We start from the raw sequence: 19,237 nt of genomic DNA, 5'->3' as shown, positions 1-19,237 counted from the left end.
TCTGGGTACTCAGGATGCTTGTTGCTTCTAGGTTGCTTATTGTATTGGGCCTCTTTTGTGGATAGAATCAGAAAGCTGTTTTTATTAACCAATGTGGATGGGCATATATTTAATTATGTGTAAAGTGGAAGATAAAATGTCTTGGGAGCTCATGTTCGTCCCTCCATTGCAAATTCAAACTGTGCCATGTGCTTGCTTAAGTCCTGTTTTAAAATCCCACTTGTTTCAGCTATGGCGGATGTTAGAATGTCCCATAATCATTCATTTGCTCTGTTCCCCATTACATACAAACAGTCACAGAATGACGGTCCCACTATAGCTAACATAGTTATTGAGAAATTCTTCAAATGCTTTCTCTTTCAGTTATGTTGGCATTTGAAGGCAATATTCCCCAGGATTTTTACATCAGTGTCCTCCAATTTATAATTAGATCCCTTTGAGTAGACTCATGGAAATAATTCTCCCAAAGTTCTTGAGTACCGATAACAGTACATATGTACCCGTCCTCTGGGAGTCAGTTTGCTGGACTTGAGGCCTCCTTGAGGGTGCTGATGTCTTGTTGTGTCAGGCATGGGAAGCTGCTGCGGCATGTGATGGAGACACACCTTCCTTATGTTCTCAAAACTCTTACTCTATCAAGACCAGTGGTTCTCAACCTGTGGGTTACAACCCCCTTGAGGGGCTCATATCAGATATGCTGCCTATCATATATTTGCATTATAATTCATAACAGTAGCAAAATTACAGTTATGAAGCAGCAACAAAATAATGTTATGGTTGGGGGTCACCGCAACACGAGGAACTGCATTAACGGGTCACAGCGTCAGGAAGACTGAGAACCACTCATCTAGATATTCACAGGGTTCTTTCCTTTCATCTTTTTCTTTCCTTCCTTTTGTAGTTTTGCTAGATTTAGTCTTCATCCTTTTTGTTCGAGAACCTCATGTTTGCTGTGTATTCTTTTGATTATATTTGAATTGGGAAGTGATGTTTTTTGGTTGTGTGTTTGGATGTTTTGCCTGCATGTGTGTATGTATGTGCACCAAGTACATGCCCAGCACCTGAGGTGGCCGGCAGAGTGTTAGAGGCCCTGGGACTAGAGTTGCAAATGGTTGTAAGCGGCTGTGTGGTGCTGGGAACAGAACCCTGGCCTCTGGCCGAGCAGCCAGTGCCCTTAACAACTGAGCCATCTCTCCAATTTGATTTTGGGGAAGTTTATAATAAATTACATGTCTTACTATCAGTTTTATTTCCTGGCTTAGATTTCTTCATCGTTTGTATATTGTTTCCTCTTTGCCCATCTTTAGTTATTTCATTGTCTCAAGGCCTTTGTATGTCCTTTTTAATGAACTTTGTCTCCGTTGTTTTCTATTACTCTTCTGTGCTTTTTGGCTTAGTATCCATTCCTAAAATGGCATTTTTTTTCTCATTCTGTGCTGAGCTCTGTCACCTCATTTCTGACTTTTTCTGATTGTGAATTGTGTTCATTTATGCCTCACACCTGTTTCTTAAATCTTTCAGTGATTTTAAAACAAGCTATTGCTTGTTTTTTTCTCTGTGCATGGGAGGAGGGCATTAACTCATTGTGTAGTGTATTTTGTAGTTAATGGGAAGAATATTGGGCTGCCTTTTTTCTTGTACAGGATTTGACCTCAATATTTTTCTAGGTTTGGCTTTGATGTGATGTGAAAGCATATTTTCCTTGGACTTTCATTTATTTGCTTACTTTGAAAGATTTATTATTTTAATTGTGTGTGTGTGTGTGTGTGTGTGTGTGTGTGTGTGTGTGTGGTACATGTACACACACAGGCCAGCAGAGGGTGTCAGATCCCCTGGGGCTGGAGTTACAGGTAGTTACAAGCTTCCTGATGTAGGGTCTGGGGACCAAAGTGGGCTCTTTCACAATAGCAGTCCATGCTTGTAACTGCTGAGCCATCTCTACACCCCTCCTTGAACTTTTAAGGAATGGGGGTTCAAAGCAGTTTAAGATCATAGCACATATGACAGCCCCTTCTTGACCTTCCTGGTTCTGTGTGTCTGTTTCATTTATGTCTGGATCTTTTCCTCTATCATCTCCATCCCAATCTGTTTGGATGCTGCCCTGAGGTTTTTCTTGCTCTAGACCGGAACCCTGGGAACCAGTCTTTATAGTTCCCAGGGGAGAGACTGCCTTGGTCCTTTGTATCTTATGATGAGCCTTTCCCACCTCACACCTTGGCATCAGCACAGTCCTCCTGGGTTTACCTGTTTTCTCCAGTTGGCCGTCAGGCTTTTTCTGTGAACACCTATTGGAATTTTTCACTCATTAGAGTCACTCTTGATTCTGATATGCCAACACAGACACCACTCAGATCTACCAGAGATGTTGGTTCATTCTTACCTGCTTGTATATTGTTTTCAAAGAGACACTACATTCAAACTTTTAAACTGCTGTGTAGGGGCTGGAGAGACGGCTCAGAGGTTAAGAGCACCGACTGCTCTTCCAGAGGTCCTGAGTTCAATTCCCAGCACCCACATGGTGGCTCACAACCATCTGTAATGAGATCTGGCGCCCTCTTCTGTGTATATAATAAATAAATAAATCTTAAACTGCTGTGTAAATATATGCTCACTTTTTTTTTAATGTGATAATTCAAAGCATTTAAAAAAACTACCAGGGTTATTTTTAAAAAATAATTTTAAAATTTCAACTTGTCAGGCTTAGGGTAGTACAGCTTTGTAATCCTAGCTACTCGGGAGGGTGAGGAAGGAGAATTACAAGTTCAGTGTCTAAGCTACAGGGAGACCTCAAGGCTAGGCTGGACAACTTAATGAGCCTTTGTCTCAAACTAAAAGGTTAAAATGGTCTGTGCTGAACCTCAGAGGTGGACCGATTGCCTAGCGCACACGAAGTCCAGCTACACTCCTCACTCCTCCAAGGAAATAAGCATGTCAGTGGCGCATTATTTATAATTGGGGTGGGGGATTACTTGTCTAAGACAGGTGGAGCTCTATAGCCCAGGTAGCTCTCTATCTTGAGGCAATCCTCCTGCCTCAGTATCTCAAGTCCTGGGATTACAGGCCTTTGCCACCACATCCGGCTTTACATGGCTATTTTTCAAGTGTATCCTATCACTATATATTACTTTTGTATTCAGAAAGGAAACAGTTGAAGAAAAGTTTACAGCTAGGGGGAATAAAACATTTTTGGTTTTGTTGTAGACACTGTTCTAGGAGGCCTTGGAAAGTTCTAGGGAACTCTCATGTCTCATGATCACAGGTGGCTTAAATCTGGTGTAGAAGGGGAAGGAGGAAGATGGGTTGGTCTTATGCTCAGTCAGCTGCCTTCATGTTTGACAGCCAGCCAGGCAGATGAACCGCTCCATACCCAAGGTCAGATGAACGGTTGAGCAAGGCCACTAGTGCTAATTCCTCACTCCAGGATTCTCTGCGTGATATTTTTTGGTTTTGGTTTTTGTACTTAGATGAAAATTTTACCTAAATGATTACCCCTTTGATTGCAAAAGAATAATGACATTACAGTATTTCCAGTGATCTTTGGTGAATTGGAACTTTCTGAAGGCCTTATTAGAGCAAGTTCTTTTAAACAGAAAGTGTTACTTTTGTGTTCAATAACAGTAAAATGATATTAAGTAACTGTGGTTTCTAACTTGTACTTATCCAAAGGCCATCACTGTGGGCGGTTATTATTGGTGAGACTCCCTCCATTTTTCTTCCTCCACCCCCACTGTGTGTGTGTGTGTGTGTGTGTGTGTGTGTGTGTGTGTGTGTGTGTGTGTGTATGTGTGTGCGCGCGCATGAGAGCATGCATGTGTGCGTGTATGCTTGAGCACACACAAACACAAACAGGAGCCTTTTTCCACCTCTCTAGCTTTTATTTATTTTTTTTAAAGAAAATTGTACATGATTTCAACTTAGAGCTGGCAAGCCCTCCAGTCTTGGACCTTAAAGCATGACCATTATGATATTTATTAGGATCTATGTTTGCAAAGAAAAAGCTGTTTGTTCAGGGGATAGTAAAGAGACAATAGAAAACTTTATGGTGCTTTATCCGAGGTTGCTCAGCTCCTTTGGGGCTTATTTGTGTTTAAGCCTTCTCACATAATAGCTTTTGATGGCATTTTTTACCTCCAGTGATACCAATCATGTCTAAGGCCAGCTTGTATTTGCATTTGTACACAAGTCTTAAAAGTTACCTTGTGCTCACTTCGCTAGAGAGATGCCTTTCAAATTATAAAAACAAACAAATAAACAAAATAAACAAAAAAACCCCTAAGATCCAGGCAAGAGAATGTAAGTAAATGTCAGCCTAGCTCTCCTGGTCCCTTACAAAGATGGATTGATTCTAGAAAAGCTAAATGCAATGAGCAGACAGTGCTGTGCTCTCTTGATGCATGTCTGGTTAAATGATGTCCATTTGCATGCCTGGGTAAATGATGTCTGTTTGAAGCTTTCTCAGCTTCTGGAAGAGCAAATGCATGTGAAATTTGTTCTGGGCCTGGAGGAAGTTTTACCATTTCCAAACATTATAGTGCCGCGATCAAGCAGAACTGTAAACAATAAGTGGTGTTTACATGCATTGGGGGATCACCGGAAGAAATCCAACATCTGTCCAATAATTATTGATAACACTGGAATTGGTTGAATAAAAGTAGGTTTACTAAATTAGGCCTGTGAGATCGATCCTAGATGGAATTTTAGAAATTGTCCTCGATGGAAGTGAAATGCTGGGTAAGAAGCCAATATCAGTAAGAAAGAGAAGACAAAATACTTGTATTAATTTTCTGCTGCTGTGCACCAAACTGCTGCCAGCATAATACAAGGGACACATCCTTACACTTCCAAACTGAGCAGGTGCCAGATCTGCCCGCACTTACACATGGACCCACATTCACATCAGCAGTGGGATGGGGCACTTCCTGTTTCAAAGCTCTCTATCTTCAGAAAACAAGCCTCCTGAGTTGTCACACAAAGGTGTTCAAGAAAGAAAATGTGTAGCTTCAGTGAAATGGAATAGAGAGAGTATTTTCTTTCATGTGCTTTTTTTTTTTTTTTTCCTGAGATGAAGCTGTAGTTTGCAGGCATCTTCTTGGTTAGCTCCTTGTCCTTTCTTCTTTGTGAATAGCATTCTGTGGTGCCGTGGTGACTGCTGCAACTCTGTGCTCCTTCGTGGCATTTGAATTTGTCTCCCCTTCTCTGGCTTGCCCTCACCACCCCTTCCCCTAAGGGGAACTGTGACAGAGCTCAGAATCAGGATTGGAATACCCTGAGTACTATTAGTCGTGACCAGCCCAGTGTGACCCTGAGAAAGTAACCTCGCATCTTGCCATATTTTAAACGGGAGAGGTGCTGACCCCCTTTCCAGGATGGCTGAGAGGGTTAACACATTAATGATGGCATTGCATTTTTCAAGAAGCCAGTTCATAATGCTCTTAGGTTTGACAGCTGAGACGAATGTGATGATTAAAGATCAGTGGTCTCTGTGGAATAAGCTAAAACCCAGTGAAGAGCATTAACAGAACCATAAAGCCCCCCAGTATCACCACACTGCACAGGCCTTTCCACCAGGCCTCATATTCCCAGACAGGTCTGTCTCAAGGCTTGATTTGGGAATGTATCGCTAGCAGAGTTGTGCCTAAAGGGTTTTTTTTTTTTTTTTTTTTTTTTTTTTTTGCCTAAAGGGTTTTATTCCCAGCAGTTGAAATGATGCGTTTGCATTTGTTTGTTTTAATTTCACTTTTACCATGTTTTCGTTTACATGTGTGTATGTGTTTGTACACACACATACCACAGTGTACCTGTGGAGACCAGAGGACACCTTGCAGGACTTGGTTTTCTCCTTCCAACATGTGGCTCCCAGGGATGGAACCCCAATCCTCAGGTTTAGCCACAAGCACCTTTACCCTTTGGACCATCTCGCTGGCCCTCGCTGTTGTTTATATTAAACATTATTTCACTTAGGCAGCTTTAGCGATTTATATGGCTAGATACAGGTATGTATAGGGGTTTTTATTCCTCCCTCCCTCCTCATGATAGTGTTAAGGCCTTGAAATGAGCTCAGGATATGTATTAAGTGCCAGATTTTTTAAAAAAAAAATTCCAGGAAAAATAAAACACTCCGATGTTTAATCACAAACTGAAAGCCTGTAGCTATAGGGGAAATCTAGACTCCCAGTGATATTGACCTCTAGAAATGTGCAGGCAAGGCGCCGCAGCCACGGGCTTTCTGGCTGGGCTCCGCTGGTCGCCGCAGTCAGAAATTAAATTTAGACAAGGAGGAGGGAGAACCCACGATGCAATTACTACAATAATGGGGAGAAAAGCAGAGGCATGTTGTTTCAAGCTATTTCTTGCCTCTTTCATTGGAAATGTAGCAGGCATTTGTGTATGGCGAAGCAAAGAAAACAGTAACAACCAGATGGTAAAGGTGTAATGAGAAACGCTTGTTGCTCCTAGCTCCTGTTAACTAGGTAATCCCGGAATGATTGACAGGTGGCTGGAGCTACCGACAGAAACTGGCGTCCCCCAGTGTCACACACTGTGGGAACTTGGGTGCTCCTGTCCACGTTAGGAGTGAGGATGGAGATGTCTAGGTTTTCTAGCTCTTGTTTGGTACTGTCAGACGTAGTATTTTCTGGTGTCTGTTGGTGCCCATAAGAAGCTTGGAGAGGAAGAAGAGGGAGGTTATGGATATCACCAGGTGACTGAAACAGAGTTAGAAGGTTTTTTTTAAGGGTGTGTGGTTTTTTTTTTTTTTTTTGCTTTTTAGCAGTTTTTGCGTGTTACCTGGGTTACAGTAAATAAAACAGTCACTTCATATTGGGTCTGTTTTCCCATGTACAAAATGATTTGATCAGTCAGGATATGGAGTAATAGCAAGCAATCCCCGATATCAAATATTTTACTAGGAGATCATAGAGGGATGTGTGTGTGTGTGTGTGTGTGTGTGTGTGTGTGTGTGTGTGTGTGCGCGCGCGCTGTGTGTGCACGAACCTCACCTAGACCTAAGTTTATCAACTGTATCTCTTCTGGAATGTCATTACTCACCATGACCCGGAGAAGGACATGTGGTAAATCCTACAAGAGTTCTTAATGACAAAATGGCGTGTAATCACACACCTCATGGTCCAAAACAAGTTACAGGGGCCTCTATTAGCCTCAGGGGGAAGACAAGTACGGCTGCACTCTTGTGCACAGGAGGCAGTAATACACACAGTGCTGGTGAAGGCCCTGCTGACCACCTCAGTAGGGTTGCTAATGTTTATCTTCCAGGTGGAGCCCCACATACACTCACTGGGAGAGGCAGAGACACAGTTTGAAAGAGGATTGTGTAAATGGGTTTATGACGTAAACCTGAGTAGACCTCTCAGCATTATAAAAATATGTAAATAAATAACTGAAAAATTAAAAGGTCAGTTTGACACTTGTTTTCAAATGATTTCAAATGAATGTGCAATGTAACAAAGCTCGCTGGGGTATAGCAAAAACAATGTTAAACAGAATGCTTACCACAATCTATGAACACACACACACACACACACACACACACACACACACACACACATATATTGTTTTTTTGAGACAGGGTTTCTCTGTGTAACTTTGGAGCCTGTCCTGGAACTCACTCTGTAGCCCAGACTGGCCTGGAACTCACAGAGATCCTCCTGCCTCTGCCTCCCGAGTGCTGGGATTAAAGGTGTGTGCTACCACCATCCCCCGGCCTATGCCTATATTTTTAAAAAGAGAAATCTCAAGGATACCTATCACTGTATCTCAAGATGCTCAAAAAGCCAGGACAAACTGAACCTAAAATTAGTAGAAGGAACAAAATGATGATCAAACCGGAAGTAGATGAGACTGAATACACAAAGGACCCTTGAAACCCAGAGCTGGTTCTGTAAGGCTGACCTAGACCCTTGGCTAGACTAAGAAATAGAAACGGCAAACAATCAGAGATAAAACAGAGACTGCATCTCCGAGTTGTTGCTCGTAATTGGTCACTGCAGATTATCATCCACAACTAAGTGATTTAACAACCTAGAAGATTCCCGGATGCCAGCGCCGCACAGGGCCTGAAGCACCCAGCTACCACCGTTTCTCCCCTCCTACTTGAGTCCCTGCTTCTTATTCTCCAAAAACTCCAGGATTCCTTTAGTCGGTTTGATTATAGTGACCACAGTTCCCTTCAAACCCCTGTGGCACTAGGTAGTCTCTTAGACATTTGGGGCAATCCAGAGATGTCTGATACTTGTTAAAGGCACTGCTAAATTCAAGAGGCTTCCTAGTGCTTAAAAAAAAAAAAAAACCAGCCGGGCGGTGGTGGCGCACGCCTTTAATCCCAGCACTCGGGAGGCAGAGCCAGGCGAATCTCTGTGAGTTCTAGGCCAGCCTGGGCTACCAAGTGAGTTCCAGGAAAGGCGCAAAGCTACACGGAGAAACCCTGTCTCCAAAACAACAAAAAATAAAAATAAAAATAAAAAAAAAACAACCAAAAACCAAAAAACCATACTCATGGGAAAATGTAGGGATGTGAGCCAAACATCTTTGCCCTCAGCTAAAAGGGTTGTTTCCCCCGACTGTCCCCATTAGCTGCAAGCGCTGTCCCCGACTGAGTTCAGGCTCCCCAGAGTCTCTCGCTCCTGCACACCCCTCCAGGCAGACTTTTCTGCTGGAAGCCAGGGCAAAGGTGGTTCAGCACCACATGCCATACTCTCCCTCTCCATCTGGTGTCTCCTAAACCCAGCCCTCCCCACAGGATCTTTGTTTCGGGTGGGCCAGAGCAGTCTGCAGGGATGCCTGTGTTGTCTTGTGCTGACCTCCAAGTCACTTAGCCGCCCTTTCCTCGTCTACACACTGAACCTCTTCATTGTTGATGGGATTCTGCAGTCTCTGGACAGCCCAGGTGGTGGTTGTAGCCTGTTGTTCCATAAAGACTGCAGAAAAGGAGGAACGAGGGAGGGAGGGAGGGTGGGAGCATGGATGCTTGTTAAGCTTGTGTGGGAAGCATCGCACAGAAAACTGGGTCTAGCGAACTAACCGGATGTTGAGAGACAGCATAACCATGGCAGAGTCCAAAGCAGAGACTGGCATTGGCCTGCCATCAATTTCAGTGTGATCTTCACAAGAGTGTGTATTCTGCAGGTGTGTGAATATAACACACACTATCTGGGGGTGGGAATAAAGAGCAGCGACAAGAGCTCACGATGCCCCTGGGGACCCGAAGGGAACAGTAGTCCACATGTAGCTGTTTCAGAGAAAGACAGGGGCTGTTGATTTAGCCACCAAAGCTGGTTTTAATATACTAACATTTTGTGGACTTCTCACAATTAGTGGATTGTGAATGAAAAAGTCCTACAACTCACCAAAGGAGATTGTTCTGCTTAGGAAAGCTTCCGCTTAGGCGTGGCTTTTTGGGTGCTAGGGGTTAAACCCAGAGCCACTGAGCAATGTCTCCAGCCCCTTAGAAGTGGCCTTGCTCTTACTTCTGGACCCACTGACTCCGGTGGCTTCACCTTGAGTGGCTGTTACTTGGAGTTGAGGTTATCATTGAACACAGTAGTTCACATCAGTGTTCTTCTGAAAGCAGCTCTCCTGTGAAGGTTTACGATAGATCATTCAAAAGCCTTGCTTGCCCAATTCTTGTTTCCGAGTTCTGAGGGTCCCAGGTCCCTGCACAAGGTGATACCATTGAAAACTTAGCAGATTTGGGGAAGGGGAGGATGTACGCGGTAGTGGGTAAGAAGCCTTACCCTTTCCCGGCCACAGGCCTGAAAATGCACACCTGCAGAGCTGGCTGGAGGGCACATATGGCTCTTGGCATTCGGAAAACCTTGTTGAAAGTGAAATTAAAATTTCCCTGCTGGACAGGAAATTAATAACCGCTGAGGATAGCAGACAAGGCCAGAGCTAGACCACTTGTTCCATCACCTAGGATGTTTTATTGTTATGTAAATGAGATCAGCTGCTACTGCCAAAGGGGAATTGAAGAGGGTAGAGGGAAATAACGGGAATGGGTTCCTTATGGTTTAAATTCCCTCTGCAAAAGCGTTTTTCCTGGCATGCACTGATTTTTTTACTCCATCAGTGCATAGGCACAGGGAAACTTTGAGGCCTCTTTTGTCATTATTTCTATAAAGTAGCCTTCATGGCTGTGACACACTGCCATTTACTCATTTCATAACACTTCTAGATCACCCACAGTGAGCTGGGCCATATGCCACCAGGGCGGGGGAGGTGGCTAGGGCTGAATAATGGAATATCTAGTGTCCGCCTTCTGGGACTTTACAGTTTGGAAAAAGAGGATATTGGATAGCAACCACGAGTCCCCCACCCCCACTGAAACACCCATTACACCACTTAGTGTTTGGGGTTGAAAAGTAACTGAAGCATGCTGTGGAAAACGAAGCAAATTGGTAGAAGGAACTAAGGGACAGGCCTTCGAGACTGTGGATGAAGCCACTCTGTGCAAACTTAGGTGCATTACTCTTGGGAATTTTCCTGAGATGCAGAATCTGACGGTCCATTTCTTGGTTAGGAGCCAGCAGGCACTCTGTAGAGGGTGAGGCAGAATGAGGGAGTATTAGAAAGGCAAAACCCTGCATCTCCTCCCAAGGCACTGTAAATTTTCATCAGGCCTTCAAGGGTTAGTTTGGGGTTGGAGCAGGTGAGTGCCTTATTAGGGGCATTCCAGTGTTGAGAGCAATAGCTTGAAGCCATAAAATGTAGAATCATTCTCCAAAAGGCAAAATGTCGACACATCCACGTGTCCCATCTTCTGTCCTGTGTTCTTGGTCCTAGTGTGAGCAGTCACACCTCATGAGAGAGCATGAAGACGTCCAGGAGCGCACAACCCTTCGCTACGAGGAGCGCATCACGGAACTCCACAGCATCATTGCGGAGCTGAACAAGAAGATAGACCGCCTGCAGGGCACCACCATCAGGTACGTACGGCTGCTCCAAATAGCCTATGCTTGTCCTTGGTGTGCTGGAGTTGAAGCAGGCCTGTGAGTCACTGTGCCAGTCATATCCCTTGATTTCTTTTGTCCCCTTCTGATTCTGATCCTCACAACCACCCCAGCAGGTAGACAGGGTGCGAGTTGTGATCCTCAGTTGATTGCTAAGGGTATAGAATCAGCAATCAAGTAAAAGGCTTTATTAACGAGTTCTAGGCGGGTGCTGCCCTGCCCTACAGAGACAGCAGTCTGATGTCCTTACAGCCTCCTTTGTTTACCAGATCTGCTCCAGACTTCATGCCTCCCTTACTGCTTCTGAGACCCGTAAATGTGGCTCACAGCTAAGCGTTATATGGGATTCTCGATAATCTGTTAATATTTTGAGCTTATCCCAAGCTGTACATCAACGATGACACTCATCCTCTTAGCAGATTCCTAAGGCAAGCCTTGACCCATCACTTCACTAGAAAGAAAGATTTGACCCATCAGTTTACTGGTGAGAAAGGCAGGCGACAAAAGAGTGCTGATGGGGAACAGTTACGTTCAGCAGAGAACGGAGATAAGGGCTGGAGCCCAGAGACTCGCTTTTGCTTAGTTTTCTTTCTCTGAAGATCCCCGTCAGGGACTCTGCCTCGCTGGCTTATGGGTTCATTTGGCTTCTGAATCTACAACACTCAGAGCTCAGTTCCCTGCATTTGCCCTGTGGTTCAGGGATACTTGCTGAGGAGCTCATGGTGGTGGACAGGGAGCATCCCTGTGCTGAGAAGCTGTTAGTACCTACGTTCCTAAACAAAGGGTGCTTTGTTCAGGAATCATTCGCATAAGCCAGAATTGAAAGAATCTCAGGAGCAGCTGCTCCGAATTCTCCCTGGAGAAGTTCTGGCTCATAAGATGCTTTGGATGTATTTTGTTCCAACTCTGAGAGGCGCAGTAATGATGGGGCTTCTTGGTGAGGGTGCTGACAGGCATCTGTTTTCTGGGCAAAATCATGGAAAATTTTACACTGACTTGGAACCACACAATAAATTTCATATTCTAATTTAGGTCCTTAAGGTTTTAAAATTGTATCCTGGTCTACAGAGTGATTGTGGGTTAGAAATACATGAGCAAAAAAAAAAAAAGATTTTAGCCCAAAGATATGCTTATAGTAGATTTCAAAGAGCCTAACAGAGAATGTTGGCCAATTGGTGATTTCCATAAAAATGAGTTGTACTTTTAAAATCCTGAGAAGGTGACAGTGAACGGGTGTAGTCAGTTGTGAAATAAGCACAACACGTATCAAGGGAACAACTCAATCTCAAGATGTTTAAATTGGATGTAATGGCCTGACCATTGCACTTGTGTGTTCTATGAGCTGCTTGACCGTAAACATGCATTTGTGCCTCTGATTTAAAGGACGATTGCATCTGTGCAGATGTCATACAACACTCTACCTGTTTCCATTATGTAAATGAGCTAGCTCCTCCTCGAGGGGACTCTGGGCCAGCTTGTAAGATGTGCTAGATGGGCCAGTGAGAAAAGGGTCTTCCAGAGGCTAGTAGGGCATGGCCCCCACCGCCAGCTCTCCAGGGATATGCTGTGGCAGCCCCAGCTCAGGAACAACACCCCGTGGATGAATATTTAACTGCTGTGACATACTCCAGTATCTGTTTGCATCCTTTTTCTGATACCCAAGTTTAAAGGGAAAGCAGAGGTAGTGGAGGGAAGGTAAGAGAACTGGCTGCTCTTCCAAAGGTCCCTGAGTGTAATTCCCAGCAACCACATGGTGGCTCACAATCATCTATAGTGGGATTTGATGTCTCCTTCTGGCATAAAGTTGTACATGTAGGCAGAGCACTCATAAACATAAAAATAAGTAAAAAAAAAAAAAAAAAGCAAAAAAAAAAGTAGTGGAAGGATTTTATATGTCTTCATCCTCATAGGACTTTGAATTCTCTTCTTAGTTATGCATCTAAAAACCCACACCAAAAATGTTTTCTTTTCTTCCTTGCAACATGGAGCTCTCCTAGTTGACCTATGTTAAGGGAACATGCACCTACTAAAGAATATGATAATGGTGCCACAGTTAACCACATGGCCCTTTGCAGTATCCATGCTCTTAGAAACAAAGAATAATCTTGGTGTCAGCGTCTCACCAAGAAACATGGAACAAAGCAGAAGTAGCTCAGCAAGGCAACTGTTTTTACAAAAGGGATGCGTGAGAACCCAAACGGGGTGGGCAAGCCCGAGCACGTGGGACATGATATGCACTTGGGTTTTATTCCAGTACAGATGGTAACTGTGTTTTCCCCATTGTCTGGGATCCAACCTCATGCTCTTTCAACACTGGCTAGTTTTACAAGAGTCAAAGCAAAGGAGATGAAGGAAGGAAGAAGAAGAGGTAGGCGCACAAAAGTTTTACTGGGTACTAAAACATTTGCATCAACGACTGTAAGGGAAGAGATAAAAGATTTGCATAAAAGTCTTACAAGCTGGAAGAGATAAGAAGAATTAAATCCCTTGTACTAAATAGGTTTTATATTGTTTGGCAGAAAAGGCTAGCATTTGATATTTCTTAGAATACCATTGAACTACAAAGAAAAAGTAGTTGTAATACAATATTATAGTGACAATATTAATATATTATATAATATATAATATGTATAATATATAATACAAATACAATATGTACATATATAATATATGTACAATATGTAATATAATATAATATAATATAATATAATATAATATAATATAATATAATATAATCTCATAGAGTGGCTAGAGTAACACGTGAGGGAGATGTAGGGCTGCCACTATGCCATAAGGTAGTAAGGATGGTGTCTGAAACCTGGAATTTGCTAGTCTATTGCCTAGAAATTGTGAGCAGTTTAACAGATTAGAGCACGCTAATACAGGGGTAGGCCTTCTAAGAATAAAGATTTTGGAATACTTTACTAGGTAAAACACTGATTCTGGGCTGGAGATGTGGCTTGGTGGTTCAGGGCATTTGTTGCTCTTGCAGAGCAAGCACATGAGTTCGGTTCCTAGAACCTATATGGTGGTCCATAGCACCAGTAGCTCCAGTCTGGGGAGTCTGATACCTGTTTTTGGCCTCCATGGGCACCAGGGACATACACATACATGCAGGCAAAACACTTGTGCACATAAAATAAATAAATCTTTAGAAAAAGAAGGAAAGAACTAAATCTAACTAAGTGAGCTGCTGCCCAAACCAAAATAAACAGATTCCCTAGGAAAAAGAAAAAGGAAGTTTTAATAATGACAGCTCCAGCTTCATGACCAGTAGAGAAGATAGCTAAAGTTGACATATTTTTCTGGTTTTGTATATGTGCATTTTGTTTCTTCTCTTGATTTTTCTGCTACTTGTATGTGGTGAATTGGTGAAACTTGTAATTTGGTGGCTAGGTTTGATAATGTCTAGTCAGGTTTGCCATTGGCTCAAGGAGGTCCCTTGACAGTAGATATGATAGCTGATGGTGTAGTGGATCTCCCATTTTGAGGAGCAGCTGAACTCATTCCATTGACCAGAGGGACAGTTACAGAAGGTTGCTGCTATGCTGTTGTGGTTGAGAAATTTAACTGATCAGGAGGGCTTATTGGATGGTCATTGAGCAGTCCTCGAGTGTAGACTGTAATGACTGTCTCCTAGCCCAAGTACTGTTCCCTGTTCTTTCTCAATTTCCCCCAAATCAAAGGCATTCTGGGCCTGGGCCTACTTCCCAGACCCCCTTCCCAGCCGTGTTCTGGATAGTTTTCAGTCTGGTAATGAAGGGTCTGGGAGGAAGTAGAGGCATTAATCATTCCCACTAGACCATGATAGTGGCAGCAGACATACAGTGTAGACACAAGGGTCTGCCTTGACTGGCCAGACACGAAGTTCCGGACAGGTATGTAGCAGCAACAACAGGTGCCTGGTTTCTGGGGGACCAGAGCTGGGGTGACCAACCTGACAGCTCCTCGGGGCCTCCACCCACCCACCTCTGTCTTCTCCGTTGTTCTTCAACCGGCTTTGCAAGCACAGACCTGCCTGCAAGCAGTGCTGCTGTCTGTTCGACTCTTTTAGTTCAGTTTGTTTTCCTAACTGATCCCTGCCAGATGTACCCTAAATCTCATCTCCTAGAGACAAACATGGAACATTTTGTGTACATGTCCTTCAGACAATTTTCTGTTGAGTATTTTAAACATACTGGATCATATGAGTACCCCACAGCACACAACGGTTTTATAATATGTGCTTTTTCATTTCACAGCGTATTATGAGTGCCTTTTAAAAGGTGTTTGACTGGTGGAGATTTTATAATGGGATCAAAAATATGAAAAAAAAATATGACCATAGTGTGCTTTGGATCCAAAAAAGAAAAGGAATGATGTCTAAGCAAATTGAGCCTGAGATCTTTTCTTTCCCATAAGCAGTTCTTGTAACACCAACCCTTCCCTCCTAACCCTCATGGCTCATCCATGTTCTCGGTTTGTTTCCCGTTCACTCTGAGCTGGCTGCTGCTGTCTGTCTTCTTGCCCCGGCAGTTTTCTGTTGTGGAATATTTGTACATTGTTTTGAAGATGTATTTGCTGAGATTGGTGTAATAAAAAGCTGAATGAATGGCCAGTAGGTAGGCAGGAGGTATAGAAGGGATTTCTGGGGAGAGAAAGGAAGAGGAGGAGAATGCAGGTACAGGAGACACAGCAAAGAAACAGGAGGTGCAGGATGGAAGCGAGGTAACACTACGTGATAGAACATAGAGTAACACAAATGGGTTAAGTTATAAGAGCTAGTTAGGAACAAGCCTAAGCTATAGGCCGAGCTTCCATAATTAATAAGAAGTCTCCGTGTCATTATTTGGGAGCTGGCTGGCAGGAAAGAGAAAGACTCATTAGAATTTTCCCCTCAGCCCCATTTCCTATGGACTGAAAACTACCTTCCCTCATCCGGTCGTCACCTGTGTGATGTGTAGAGATGGGCCTGTGGGAGATGATTTGGGTCAGATGAACTCATGAGGGTAGGGCTGTCACGGCAGGATTTGCCTCCATGAAAAGGGACACCAGAGAGCTGGTACGAATGCCCAGCCTCCCTCCATGCCAATCCATTACACAACTGGAAGGCAAGCTTCCACAAGCCAGGCAGAGGACCCCTCCAGGAAGTGACCGTGCTAGCAAGGCTTTCAGGCTTTCCAGCCTTTAGAACTGTGAGAAGACACATTTCTGTCGTTTAAGCCACCCAGCCTGTGCTATTTTGTTTTGGCCACTTGAGCCGCATAAGTGCTAGTGATTTCTCTTTCTCCCAAATCTCCTCCTGCCCCTTCCTGCTCTTTCCCCTTCCCTTCCCTCCTTCCCTGTTCCCTTTTGTGATGCTAGAGATAGAACCCAGAGCCCCCACGGATGCTATGCACATGGCCTCCCATGCCAGACCAACAGTTTTCATTGGTTGGTTGGTTGGTTGGTTGGTTTTCGGAGATAGCATCTAGCGATATAGCCCAAGCTGGTTATTCTGGTTTGCTTTCTGTTGCCGTGATAAACACCAAAAGCAACTTGGGGAAGAAAAGTTTTATTTCATCTTGCATTTTCACCATCAAGGCAAGCCCAAGGGAGGAACTCAAGGCAGGAGCTTGAAGCGGAAACCACAGAGGAATGAATGCTGCTTCCTGGTTTGCTCATCTCCTTACATTCTAGGTGCCCACTGACCCTGACACTAAGAGCTGGCCTCCAGTTTAAGACCCCATTGTTTTGGCCTCTCCTGGGTAGGTATTCCAGGTGTGCCTCACCATGCGCAGCCACTCTTGACTTTCTAACTAAAATATCTAAGTGGCCTTTCTTGCTTTGGGTCTCTTTCTATAGCGTTGGCCCATGCATCTCTATTCCTTATGGATGGTCTCCTTTACCATAGAGAACCCTGCATGTCCTGAACCTTGCCCTCCTCTAGGAGTTCTGTTCTCAACCTTGGGTCACACGATGGGTCTCTCTGGCTGGTACCTTACATCTTGACTGGCAGCACCCCAAACCACCAAGCCCTCGTCTCTGTGATCTTTGCATCTGAGCCTCTCTGCAGGAGGCCCCTCCCTCGGGATCAAGGCAGTGTCTGATGGATCTGGCTCCTGCAATGTCATCTGACCTCTAGGATTTCAGGGCTGTGCCAGGACCCCGCTTTCCTTCCTGATCATTCAGCCCACATGGTAACCACATGCTGCATCTCAAACAGGGATCAAGACCTCTTTAACTTTACCCCTCACAAAATGTGTTGTTGCAATTGATTGACAGTCTAAAAAGTAAAATAAACCCCAGAAAGATTCTGTTTCTCTCCCCATGTCTTCCTGTGTGCTGACATAAGCCCTGCCAAGTACCTGTAAGTCCTTCTTTGTGGTTATTTTATCCAATCTTAAGATAAGAATGGAACACTGTTCTGGGCGGTGGTGGTGCACACCTTCAGAGGTAGGTGGATCTCTGTGAGTTTAAGACCAGTCTGGTCTCCAGAGCTAGTTCCAGGACAGCCAGGGCTACACAGAGAAACCTTGTCTCAAAAAACTAAAATAAATAAATAAATACATAAATATTGTATCTATAGAAGAATATTTATTTTGTTCAGTTGCTCACCTGAAATCTCATAGACAAGCTTTGTCTTCCTCTCTGCTGTATGGGAAATAGGAGACAAAGTCCAGAAAGTCACACTTTACCCCAACACCTACCTCCTGCAATAGATTCTTTTAAGAGAATTCAGAGGAATACATTTCTTTCCTACATCAGCCATTTCAGAAAGTTCTGCCTTTCATTGTAAGAAAGATAGCATGTGAATCAATTAAAAAACTGGAAAACCTGTCAGATCAAGTGGGATGGGTTTAATAACTACAACTGAATGACAGCCACCAAAGCCAATGAGCAGCCACCCAGGCCACCTTCCAATTTGTTTCAACTTCACGGCAGTGATGGATGTGCATGAAGTTAGTTTGTGATGTCATATCTCACAACATTCTTGAGTGCCTAGAAACTCCAGCTCCAAGTCTAGAGCACAGGAGAACTACACTTTTGTCAACATTTCCCTTTTATGACTAACTAATTTTACCCTGAAGCAAGACGACATTTTAAAAGCAAGAAAAAACAAGTCCTTAGGCCACAGTGTAAGATTATTTCATTGGTTCTAAACTAGGGAATTAGGCTGCACTGCAACATAGTTACATAATGTGTAAGTCATGCCACATACTCAAGTTTTGGATATCCTATTTCTAAAATATCGATTCTGGTTCTTCTGGTCTTTAGGTGTCTTCCATAGTGATTTTTCTGCCACTGGTGATCATCATGTGGCTGTGTGTAGATGTAACAAATTATCTTATTAAATAAGAAACACAGAGCCAATGCAAAGACGAAAGCCAAGAGATCAGAGCTAAGAGCCTTACCTGCCTGCTGCAGCTAGTCTCTTCAACCAAGAGACCTCTCCGAAACAGACCTACTTCCTGTCTGCTTGTCTTTATATAGACTTTCTGTTCTGCCTTCTCATTGGTTGTAAAACTAACCACATGACTGCTTCATCACTGCCTGTCTATATAGACCTCCAGTTCTTCTATGGTTGGTATTGAGATTAAAGGCGTGTGTCTCCAATGCTGGCTGTATCCTTGAACACACAGAGATCTACCTAGCTCTGCCTACCAAGTGCTGGGATTAAAGGCATGCACCACCAATGCCCAGCTTTTGCTATGGCTCTAATAGCTCTGACCCCCAGGCAACTTTATTTATTAACATACAATTAAAATCACATTTCAGTACAAATAAAATACCACCATAGCTGTGTGTGCATGCTCTAGAGCCTACCGCCCTAGGAGACTTTGTTTTATTTAATGATACAGCTGGAAGTAAGTGTTAATGATAACAAGTCTAAACAAAGTCTTTTGAAGCACTTTGCAGATGCTAATGAGTGCACAGAGCTGTGGGCATTTAGAACACTGTGACATGATCCTTTACACCCCAAGGACAAACACTTGAGACTTGGTAATTCCATTTTAGGAACCATCTACTCTACAGATGACCAGTTTATCTAAACTTTCATTTTTGTGGGTAAACACAGTCACTTTGGGGAATTTGCTCATATTTTTTATCCCTAGAGTTACCAATGGATTTAAAGGAGGAGACATCTCTACCTCAAAGAAATGATCTGCCACAAGATTATAGGTTACTGTATAGGGACAGGAAGGTAGCCTAGTGGGTAAAAGCACTTGCTGTGCAATCCTGATGATTGACTTTGGATCCCAGCACCATTTTGGAAAAAAAAAAAAAAGAAAAGAAAAGAAAAAGAAAAACTG

At 43.6% G+C, this 19,237-nt stretch overlaps 1 protein-coding gene across 5 annotated transcripts in view; it reads left to right on the top strand.

Annotated features, from left to right (window-relative positions):
• Positions 1–19,237, top strand: part of Mcc (MCC regulator of WNT signaling pathway) — a 373,270-nt gene that overhangs the window by 271,117 nt on the left and 82,916 nt on the right. For all 5 annotated transcript variants that reach the window (XM_052742119.1, XM_052742121.1, XM_052742120.1 and 2 more), the window contains one exon: positions 10,798–10,940. In XM_052742119.1, coding sequence (XP_052598079.1) covers positions 10,798–10,940 — 143 coding nt within the window. The remainder of the gene's footprint in view (positions 1–10,797; positions 10,941–19,237) is intronic.

This window comes from Peromyscus californicus, unplaced genomic scaffold, assembly GCF_007827085.1.
Source record: "Peromyscus californicus insignis strain IS unplaced genomic scaffold, ASM782708v3 Scaffold_17__1_contigs__length_78620276, whole genome shotgun sequence".
NCBI lineage: Eukaryota > Metazoa > Chordata > Mammalia > Rodentia > Cricetidae > Peromyscus > Peromyscus californicus.
The sequence above is the reverse complement of the archived record's forward strand: the minus strand, read 5'-3'. Positions and strand labels throughout refer to the sequence as shown.